The sequence below is a fragment of the Sinocyclocheilus rhinocerous genome, unplaced genomic scaffold (genome assembly GCF_001515625.1).
Source record: "Sinocyclocheilus rhinocerous isolate Xijiao unplaced genomic scaffold, SAMN03320098_v1.1 scaffold615, whole genome shotgun sequence".
NCBI lineage: Eukaryota > Metazoa > Chordata > Actinopteri > Cypriniformes > Cyprinidae > Sinocyclocheilus > Sinocyclocheilus rhinocerous.
This window is the reverse complement of record NW_015631049.1, coordinates 478,050-489,547: the sequence shown is the minus strand read 5'-3', so window position 1 is coordinate 489,547 and position 11,498 is coordinate 478,050. Positions and strand designations below refer to the sequence as shown.

Sequence of the window (11,498 nt, the reverse complement as noted above, 5' to 3'; positions counted from 1 at the left end):
CTTTCTGGACCTAGTTAGTGTATTTTACTTGGCAGTCAATGGGACAGTCACAAGTCTCCCGGTTTTCATCCAAAATATCTTCCGAAGACGAACGAAGCTTTTATGGGTTTGGAACGACATGGGGGCAAGTGATTAATGACAAAATGTTCCTTTTGGAGTGGAGTAACCCTTTAAACTGCTGTCTCAGAAACACAAGCTCATACTGCCCTCTGCTGGTGTAAGCTGGGATATTATACACAATGTGAGATTCGTCCCAGACTTACCTGAAACTGTTCTCGTTCATAAGAGATGAGCAGTTCTCTGACTTTTTCTGAAAGATAGAGAACAAACAGAGAACTAATATTCAACAGTTCAAAACCATACTACAGTTCAAAAGTTTGGGGTCTCTTAAGAATTTTTTTTGAAAGAAGTCTCTTTGGCTTATCAAGACGGCATTTATTTGATCAAAAATACAGTAAAACTGAGAAATAGTATTACAATTTAAAGTAACTGTTTTCTATTTTAACATATTTAAAATGCAATTTACTCATGTGATAGCAAAACTGAATTTTCAGAAGCCATTACTCCAGTCTTCAGTATCCCATAATCCTTCAGAAATCATTATAATATGCTGATATGGTGTTGCTTAATTTTTTTTTTTTTTGGAAACCATAATGCCTTTTTTTTCAGGATTCTTTGATTAATAGAAGGTTTAAAAGAATAGCATTTATTTTAAACATGCATCTTCTGTTACATTATAAATGTTTTTACTGTAACTTTTGAATTTAAGGTGTCCTTGATTAAAGTATTTTACATCGTTTTTAAATTCTGAACAAAGCTAATGCTTTGCATTTAAGTGACATGAAATACCCTACAAAGGTATACACTACAAAGGTATTTATTATTTTTTATGCAATTTGTCTTATATTGTAATATAATAGTCATGTTTCTCAGCTGTAGAAGTCCCATCAGTCTCTGTCATTTTCCTTCCCCAAAGTTCTCTCCTTTACTGACACAAATGTCCAACTGGAGTTTTATGCATAAAAGGCTACTCACTGTGTGCCTCGATCTCTTTCTGTCTGCGGAGTAGATCTTCCTCTTGTTTTTTAACAAACTCCTCTTCATCCTCCTCTTCTGATGAAGTGTTCCAGTCCTCTGTCAGCTGACTGCCCATTTGGCGAGACCAGTACTCTTGATGCAACCAGTCCAACACAAATCCACAACCTGAAGAACACAAACAAACAAACACAATGCACAAATTTAAACACTACAATGACATATGCAGCAAACAGAGAAGTTAAAGTCTGTTTGCATGAGTGACTGTAAGGAAAGAGCTTTCTTTCACCTTTTCGGCACCACTTTAGTGATGGGAGTCTGCGGTGTGTCAGATCATGCCTGAGGTTTACCACCCACTCTGGGATATTTATCTGTCAGAGAGACAAACTGTAGTCAGACCGCAGTTATAGCAGCTTATGAAAGACGTTCATCTGAGTTGAAGTGTGACTTACATTCCCAGCTAACCTTCGTAAGGGTCTAGCAACTCTTTTCTGTTGCCGTTCTGTGATGAGATTTACAAACCTGAAACACAATCATACTCGTTACTCCAGTAACGTCAAATGTACTGATTTGTATGGTTCAAGTGAACTTGATGGATGATAAACATACCGAACCAGCGCCATGCCATACAGCAGCACCAGATCATTGGACTCCAGCTGACCCTTGCTGTCCAGCACCTGACAACGCACCAGGTCCGCTGTACTGTCCACGGCTACCGGAGTGCTTTGTCCGAACCTGTAACAACAGACAGCATTATCAAGGACAATGTTCCAGACCGGTCCTTATAAATGAGTTCAGACTAGAGTTGGGCGATGGCTACCAAATTGGCATTGGATGATGTCTACAGTGAAACATCGCGATTTTCATCATCAGAAGTTATTATCCAACACCCACGATCTGACCCGCATGTTCCAGCCTGTTTAATCTAATTTAATTAAAATAATTTTGAATTTTTTTGCTGTTTTCTAGCCTATAATTTGTTTGGCGATTTTGCACAATAAAATCTTTACCTGGGAACAACTTCATTATGTTATTATTATTTAAAAAAATAATAATAAATTTAATTATCTGAAGTAACTGCGCAGAAATTTAAAGCATGCATTGTACTGGGCGTTATTGGGGTTGCGGGGAATCACGATGCCTGCTCAACATCGCGATGTCTGCCAGCTATTGATGATGGATGGCATTGTTTATCGGCCCAACCCTAGCTCAGACATTTTCAAAATGGGGTGCAGGGATCTCCAGGGGGCCACAAAAAAGACCTAAGCAGTTTGGAGAAAAACAGTGCGAAACAGAAACAAGAAAAAAAATGTACAAAAAAAAAGAAGCAATTAAATAAATAATTTGAATAAAATAAATACAAATGTATTAAAATAAAATTATGTAAAAAAAATTTAACAGTGCTACAGTGATTAGAAAAAATTATTAATGTAACAATAGAAACTAAATATTTTCCATGTAGTATTTTAATATTATTTATAATATTAATTGTTCAAAGTATATTTTTGGTCTTTAAACACACACAATAATAAATTGTTGCCTTTTACACTTTAGGAGGTCATATTTGGGGGTCCATAGCAAAAAAAAAACATTGAAAACCCATAAGCTAGTTAGTTTAACCTGTCCCATGTCAGCGACTCAGCGTAGATTGAATGCAAGTGTGAATCTTCAAAAATAATGCCCAAAACACATCTCATTCCAAAACCAAGATACCAAGATATCACATTTTGCACAAAGCCAAAGTAATCTACTGTTAGAACCCTCTGAATTGCTTGTATTTTGACATTATTTCTAGGACAGTTTAAAAAATGTAAGCATTTCCTGTGCTGGGTAGATTACTTACAATTTGTAACGTTAGTCCGTTACTGACTTAAAGGTACATGATGAAAATTTGCGATTAGTAACGGTCCGTGTACGTTGCGTTCATTCGTTTTTTGATTAGTTTTTTAAAAACAGAAACATGAGAAAATGCCTTTTTCGTATTTTCAAGAAGAAAAAAAATTCGCCTTGATTTTTCGTTTTTACATCCAGGGGTAGAAAATGGATAATAGCTTGAATATTCGATTTTCACGTGTGGGCGTGAATGAAACGCCCATTTCCGCTGATTGGTCAAGCAAAGGTCAAATGGTGCGTCATCATGTCTCCTTCAATTCCACGCTACAGAGTATCAGTCCTCCGCTGCTATAGTTACAGCGTTTATTGCAACTACATTTCATCTTTCTCTCATCAAACAACCTGACTAAAAAAATTCCCGCCCACACGTGGAAATCGAATATTCAAGCTATTATCCATTTTCTACCCCTGGATGTAAAAACGAAAAATCAAGGCGAATTTTTTTTCTTCTTGAAAATACGAAAAAGGCATTTTCTCATGTTTCTGTTTTTAAAAAACTAATCAAAAAACGAATGAACGCAACGTACACGGACCAGTAACGTCATTTATTACATTACACATTTTAGAGGATCTGATTACTTTTTTAAACCTAACTTATTAAATTAATTCGAGTAGGATAACGTTGTTCATCATTGATGTAAAAATACAAGAGAAAGAAAATATGTATGGATGTGTATGTGTGTGTGTGTGTGTGTGTGTTATCAACAACGTGAAGTGCATTAAACATGACACATAACAAGGGTTTCCCAAACGGAGTTTGTAAGTTAATAATAAATCATTAAATCATACAAATGAAAAAAGTTTAAAAGACAGAAAAGAAAATCGTAATTCAAAAGAGGAAACATCAGTTGTCACATGACCCAACAAACTGCAATCACAACATCTCCAACACTGTGTGCAAGACAGATCACTCTCACAGCAGGTCCATCCCTGACCACCGTACCTGCCCTTCCACGCGGAGATCCTGTGCAGCGCGTGTTTCTGCAGCGCGGGCTCTTTGGAGAACAAATACTCCAGCACATGCTCGTACTCCGCTTTGTTCATCCAGGCCACGACGTGACGCGTCTTCCCCACCGTTTTCTTCTTCATCTTCAGATCGTAGACTTTATGCTTGCGAACGCTGTAGTATCTGGACCCGCAACAAGAAAATAAGTATGTGCAGCTAGAGTCGGAGAAAACAAAACATACGATTCATGTAAATCTGATTTCCGACCACATCACGGTCCTACGCCCCTCCAGCGGTGCGGCAGGTTGAACGCTCCCCGTGCACAAGTGATGAACAATGGTTCCGTACGTGCCAGCCAGGACACTTTCTACAAGAAGAGAAGGGTTAAAACAGAGCTGGGAATAATAATGTTAATTGCACTCAAATGATTGTTATAGGTGTAGTCTATGGCAATAAAGAACATTTTCCTCAAACTCTTGGTCAGTCAGAATTATTATTAATAAATTAATTAATTATAATAATTGCTGTTAATAGTGTTCATCGTCTGTTTGATTACGTCTTTAATTGATTTTTCCGTACATTTCTGCCATAAGTTTATTAACTGACAGTCACCACTGATAAGCTACTACTAAATATGAGCAGATTCATTACCAGCTATTCCCACATGTGCTGGCACCCAGCAGAATCCAACTACCACTCCTTTTCTTTGTATACGCCATAATAATGTAAATATTTCACACATCAAATCTTCTCTAGAAGATTGCCGAGTAATCAATGATGTTAAAACAGAAGCAGAGTCAGAGCATACCACTACTCTGTCTGGTCTTACTTCCTCTACCCATGTTAGTCCTATTATGATAGCAACCATTTCAACAGTATATATTGACAATTTAGATGTTAATCTTTTAGTTATGGATATTTTAAAATCTGGAATATATATTCCTACTCCTGTAAGCCCTGTTTTGGGGTCTTTAGATCCATCAGTATAAATGTGCATACTTGCATAAAATCTTTCCTGTATATACTTATTTACATTATATTTAATACTACCCATTTCCTCCCATTCTCTTTTCTTATCCAATATCTCTAGATCAATTTTAACATCAGGAATTATCCATGTTGGTACCTCTCCCCATACAGGTGACACACTACATTCTATATTTGTTATCTGATATTTCTCTGCTAACTGATTTATATTCCATCCATATCCTCCCCCTTTGTTATTTGAGTATTCCCAGCAATTATTTAAAATATCTGTAGCTATATGTTTTCCAGAATAACTCTTTAAAGACAACCAATATAGCAAAGACAATTTAACTCTCCTCAAGCTCAATGGCATTTCATGTGCCTCTACTAATAACGCATTGATTGGTGTTATTCTTCTTCTTCTTCTTCTTGTTTGGTGTTTATTGGCGGTTGGCAACCTAACTGACTGGTGCATTACCGCCACCGACTGGAATAAAGTATGGATCAGGATTTTGCCTGTAGGACAAAATAAACCATAAAAACCAATCAAAACAAATAAATAAACTAGAAATTAAAACAAAACAAATAAATAAATAAAAAACAATCAAAAAGACTATATTCTTTTATATGAGTCGATTTAACCAAATTATGGTGACAAAAAATCCCTCCTCAGGCATTTCCCGTACCAAACGATGCCATTCATCAGAGGAAGACAAATCGAGCTAGGAATTTCTGGGGAAAATTACGTCACTGTTGGAATTGTGTGGGATACCCCCACCTCGCATTCCCAGAGCGCGCGTTGAAGCCCCGGCGTCTGTGGCACACAAAGCAGCAGCAGCAGCGCATAACGGGGCCTGTGAGAATCCGGGCGGAGTTTAGTCAAACGCGCTTTGGTGAGCGTGCTTCGGCTGGGCTGGGTGTGGTTTTCAAAACTCAGTTCCGTTAGCAGGAAACGACTCTAGGACCACCAGTACTTCTCTGAGCGACAAAGACGCACTGAAAAGTGAAACTTTGTCTTCGGGAGCTGGAAGAGATTTGAGGAGAAGCTTTTCCACACGGGCGGTGGCGTTTGCTCACTCTTGCGCGTGGACGTCAGCCGATGGGAAAAAGTTTGGCTTTCTGTTGACTTCATTGTATCAACACAGTTTGTGACACATCCGTGAGAGAAGAGACTAAATACAGACAAAATGCCGAAAACGGTGAGTACCCTTGAGAAATGGAAACTATTGGTTTGAGTTTGTACTGTAGCAAACAAAAATGGTTAGACATTTCACAGTGCTTTTAAAAGCTGCGCATTTTTGGTGAAACAGGAGACAGCAGCGACGCGTAGGCGCTCGAAAGGGGCGAGGATGGTCTTTCTCTTGTTGGCATTTTTGCCAGCCAGTTCCCGCGGGTGAACAGTAGGCCATGCGCGATGAACTAATTATGGCAAGAATTAATTATTTGGACAATGACGGTCGTTCATCCCATCCGAACGCACTGAAGAAGAACTTGTTGCGTTGCAAATGAATTGGACGATTTCTCTACTTTATTAGCTTTTTTACTTTTCCAAACTCATACTTTCGCTGTGTGTTGTATTTTATAAGCACTAGTCTAAATCTATGACCTTAGCAGTGGCGTTTTGTGTTGTATAGGGGCTGAACCGTTACTCAGTGACAGCCTGTAACCCCCCCCCCATCAAAATTACGGTGCATAGACCGTCTAGTGGTGGTGTGGATTTTGATTCCCAGTGAGTCAAATCTTTTGATTTCTTTCACAAAAGATTCGTTCAGGTTCACTGACTAGTAAGTTACAGCATTTGGCCAGTGGGTGGCAACAAGACCGTCTTTGTGTGTTACGAGTTATTGAATCATAACCGATTCCATTCAAACACATGTTGTATTATCTTTTATTAAACTGGGTCTACACATCTACTAAAAGACTGAGGAAACGGAAAGAGTGTTTAAGTGAAACTGAAAGAGTGTTTAAGCCACAAATAATAACAAAACATTTTTTACAATCAGTCATGTCACGAAAGTGAATGAGAACTATTTGTGCACTTAAAAGATTCGTTCAAAACGATTCACGTGTGCACTTCATTTAAGCCTCTGTCCAGCAGCGTAATGGCGCGTTTTGGTCTACTTTTTATAAGTGATTCCGGATAAGAAATATGAGGCGTGTCAGAACAGAAGCGGCTGTTCCAGCGTTTTTGGAGCTCGTCTGTCACAAGGGAGGGCCAGACGAGCTCATGGCGCAATCTTGGACAATTTTCCATGCCAAGGCGTGGTGCTCACCCAAATACTTGGGGAAAAAAAACAAAAAACACGGTCCCTGATTTTTTTTATTATTATTTTTTTGTTACACCTCATAATTAACGAATCATTGTTTTATTAAAGATTATATTTAAGACCACAGACCAACAGTAGGATGGAGGGACAAAATCTTTTTCTCACAAGTAGCTCAAGTTTTTAGTTTAAGCAATTTCTTTCCTCTGTGAAATGCCTTTCAGTGCTTGAGTGTCACTAGTTACATACGAGTGACACATACATGAGGTGTAAGTATTCAAAAGTACAACTAGCAAAAAAAGTACCATGGACGTGTGCTATGGTCTAGGAGCTTGTACCATATTGTTCTTTGAAAAGTACCATGTAAATACCCAAATGACTAGTCTTTAAAAACCAACTGAAACAGAATTTCCTAGCCTTTCTTGTGCATTAACATGGAAATCTGTGTGTTTCAATCATTAAAACATTAGATAATACTTTGTCCTCCTGAGAACCAGAAAAAAATGTTTTGTGAATTGTTGTTTTTGTATGTCATTACATTGGATGGAGCATAAGAAACAAATGGAGAAGAAACATTTTATTCTATGTCCTTTGTAGAGGATGCCAGGACTAAGTTATTTAAAAAAATAAAAAAAAAGACATAAAGGCATGTGTAGGCAAAAACAACGTTTTATTTTTTCATTCATCAATCAGTTTTTAGGTTTCAGGCTATTTTTAGCCAAACTTTGTACAGATGACTCTCAACTATGTTATGAAAGATATAACAGAATGATTTTTATATACTACTATACTTTATGGAATATGTGCGTAAAATGTCCATAAATTGGTATTCCCATTCTGTACAATGTATCCATACGTTGCATCTAATTTGCACTAACTTGCGGCAAACCATAATGAAAAAAAGAAGTGTAATAATGGGAGTAATAACTTTGCAACATTTTCATAAGAATATCTCATATTTCATAGGAATATTGATCTATAATTTCTTACCCTATTGACTTCTTGTGTTTCCCCAAAATGCCTGATTAGCATGATGTTTGTCCTGGTGTTCTCTACAGAAGACATGTATGAAAATTATGCCTTGTTTTGTAACAGTCATATTCTGATTTGAAACCCCATAACATTTTTCTGAGATGTTTATTTACGAGAAACCATTTGAAAATTAGCCAGATTTAAATGCTAATTACAAAACAAAACCCTAAGAGTGCTAAATTGGATCATTCTGTCAATATCAGTCATATTTAAAGACCAAGGAGAGGGAGTGTTTATGATCAAACATTTGATATCTCTAAAAAGCCTATCTATCTATCTATCTATCTGTCTATCTGTCTATCTGTCTGTCTGTCTGTCTCTGTCAACAGGATGTACATGAAAATGTGTGAATTTATGAAAGATTTATGACAAACTCTTGTTCTGTGAAGCATTGTATACATTAAGTACTGTTAAAAATATATTGTATACATGATATATACATTATATACTGTTACTGTTTGTTAATGTAATGTAAGTTATTAGCCTATTAAATGGCCGTATTAGACATTTGAGTGTTGATATTGTGGTTAAGCTCCCATTTCATTTTTTTTTTCTCAAAATAGCTCAGTCACATCCTTGCACAATAGCTTACATGTAGCTTGTAGTTATTTTCCTCTCATGTTCTGAATGAAGAGAAGCTCAGGCCAAGAATAGTTGCGTGTGAATGTAGATGTTAACCGGATGTAATATCAGAGGCGTTTAAAGTGAGAGAACAGATTAGGTACATGACACTAAAAAGAAGAGTGTCGGTGAGGTTGTGTGGCTGACATGCCGTTTTTTTCCGGAATAGATGGACTTTCATGATAATAGAAATCAGTCTAGTATAAGTAGATGGGTTTCTCTTGTCATTGGGGACATTGGATGCATTTAGAGGTTTGGATCTGCTTATGGAATTATATTGAACTGTAAAATGAGTCAGAACCTTTTTTCAGCCGTTATTGTAGACTCCTGCAAGTCCAAGAGTCTCTTTCCGAAAATGACTCAAGGTTTCTGTGCTTACACTGTGCTTACATCACTTCCTGCTTGAACGTTTCCTGTTCGGGGCCATCTAGGCTTGAGTACCTTATTTGGAGGCTCAGTACCTTATTTGGAGTTTCACAGAACTGCGGCATCCGCACACATACACCCTCACACACACACACACACAGAGCTTTGTGTAGTGAGTTTGGGCCCCTTTTCCTCTGCAGATTTCTGTTGCCCAGAATGCAGCTTTATCACAGCTAATGTACTAAAATGGCCTCTTTTATAATCAACACACTCCTCTCTCTCTTCCTTCACTCACATGCACTCACACATATGCATTTATCTCCAGTCATCAGTTTCTCTCAGTGTACTGAGTGGGAGTTTTGTGACCTCTGTAGGTTCAGGTCAGAGGGAGTGTGCAGGCGAGAAGTGAGGTACTCACTAAGGGCCAACTTAACACTAACCTTTGTGCAAAATTTTATAAACAGTTTTGTGTAAATTTATAGCCAGATCTGTTTCAATCACAGAAGTCTGTATGTGCACTACTTAGGGCTGTGCAAAAAATCGAATGCTATTTAAAAGCGAAGGAAAGCGAGGAAAAGAGGGAACGCCCCGCCCCCGCGGTGATACCGGTATTACCGGTGTTGTCACACATCGATTAACCGGTGGGAAAATTTCCTCACCGTCACAACCCTACAGCACGTGCTTTCAGATGTAGCAGCATTTACAACACAGAGCCGTACATCACTGACAAGCTACGCAAAATCAGCAATGAATCGCCTGCGATTTTGAATGCGATTTTGCGTAGCTTGTCAGTGATCTAGGGCTCTGTGTAGTTTGGGGTTGGTACAGTTTTCTATGTTTCAATGTTTTTGAAAGAAGCCTCTTATGCTGACTACGGCTGCATTTATGGCTGCATTTATTTAATAAAAATACAAAGTAAAAGATCTCTTTTCTATTTCAGTACATTTTAAAATGTAATTTAAAATATAATGTTGTGATTGCAATGCTGAATTTTCGGCAGCTGTTAGTTACTCTAGTCTTCAGTGTCACATAATCCTTCAGAAATCATTCTAAAATGCTGATTTGGTTGACTGTCAAGTTGAAAACAGTTGTTCTGCTTAATATTTTTGTGGAAACTGTGATACATTTTTTCAGGATTCTTTGATGAATAGGAAGTTCAAAAGAACAACATTTATATGAAATCTTTTGTAACACCAGAAATGTCTTTACTGTCACTTTTGATCAATTTTTAATGCATCCTTGCTGAATAACAGTGTTAGTTTCCTTCAAGAAAAAACTCTTACTGACCCCAATCCTTTTAATGGTATAGTGTATTTACAATTTGCATCTTTTTAGGGTATGTTTTTTTGGATTTTCTTGACCATTCTTGGTTATATTCTCTTTGCAACCATAGCCTATATATTTGAAGTTCAGGTTTAAATCTGCCGACAAACGTACACAGATTTGATTCAGTACACACTAAAAAAGGAGTGTAATGTCCAGTCCATAAGGCCTGTAGATTTAAAACCATACAGATGATCCAAAGTCTTCTGGAATTACAGGCAATAATTTCTACATTGTAACATATAGACTTTAGTATTATTTGTCTAAATATACTGCTTAAATATTATTTCTTGACCTGGTTACCTTGACCATGAAGGGTGTTGGAGGTCTCTGGTATGTGCAAAGTGGACGGATTAACTACAAACACACACACACGGTCAGATTAATGATCTTTAATAAGGTAAAGCTCCAGGGGGGTTTGAGGAGAAAGTTCTTGAGTTTGTTGAACAGTTCACATTTCGATGGAGGAAAAACATCAGCATTGAATGACATCTCACTTCAAGCCTCATGTGAGTCAAACTCTGTGGATGTGTAAAGCAATACAAACAGATTGTGAACTAAAATAGTTGGATACATTTGCAAGTGGTTTTGGACAGTCAGATGAAAAACTTTATAGCTTTGAACAAGATGTTTTGTACAGGACTATTATGTAAATGCATAATACTGGTGTCAATTGTTTCTGCATTTTATTTTTTAAAGAACTTCCACTTTAGAGTAATTGAGCTGTAAATTACTGGCAGAAGCTAGAAGTTAATTTACTGGCAGAAGCCTTTGGTGTAGCGTTAAGGACCTAGATTATTTAATCAACTGGAGTGTCTTTTATTTAAATATGTTTTGTGAGATAGCTTATTGTTAAAAACAGAGCCACGCTTCCACTTCAAATTCATATTCACCTAAATTCACATTTAATGTAGTTACTGTGGCCCCGCGGCTGCATGCGTTTTTATTCAATTTCAGCATTGGAAGTTACTGATACTATGTTTGTGTAAATGTATAGCAGTTTGTCTGTACAACGGATATCATGAGGGACATTTGATCCTGTAGTATCAATA

The 11,498-nt window shown here is 37.3% G+C and overlaps 2 protein-coding genes across 3 annotated transcripts in view; one reads left to right on the top strand and one right to left on the bottom strand.

Annotated features, from left to right (window-relative positions):
* Positions 1-4,268, bottom strand: part of las1l (LAS1 like ribosome biogenesis factor) — a 9,189-nt gene extending 4,921 nt beyond the window's left edge. Inside the window, exons 1-7 of one of the 2 annotated variants that reach the window (XM_016553820.1) lie at positions 4,142-4,268; positions 3,872-4,057; positions 1,645-1,770; positions 1,488-1,557; positions 1,325-1,406; positions 1,036-1,203; positions 264-310 (exon numbers count right to left, since the gene is read on the bottom strand). In XM_016553820.1, coding sequence (XP_016409306.1) covers positions 264-310; positions 1,036-1,203; positions 1,325-1,406; positions 1,488-1,557; positions 1,645-1,770; positions 3,872-4,017 — 639 coding nt within the window. In that variant the 5' untranslated portion in view covers positions 4,018-4,057; positions 4,142-4,268. Of the gene's footprint in view, positions 1-263; positions 311-1,035; positions 1,204-1,324; positions 1,407-1,487; positions 1,558-1,644; positions 1,771-3,871 lie in introns of both variants that reach the window. The other variant, XM_016553819.1, reaches the window with a different exon arrangement.
* A 1,331-nt stretch (positions 4,269-5,599) lies between these two features.
* Positions 5,600-11,498, top strand: part of msna (moesin a) — a 20,715-nt gene continuing 14,816 nt past the window's right edge. The window contains exon 1 of the mRNA XM_016553818.1: positions 5,600-6,039. Within this exon, the coding sequence (XP_016409304.1) occupies positions 6,028-6,039 (12 nt within the window). The 5' untranslated portion in view covers positions 5,600-6,027. The remainder of the gene's footprint in view (positions 6,040-11,498) is intronic.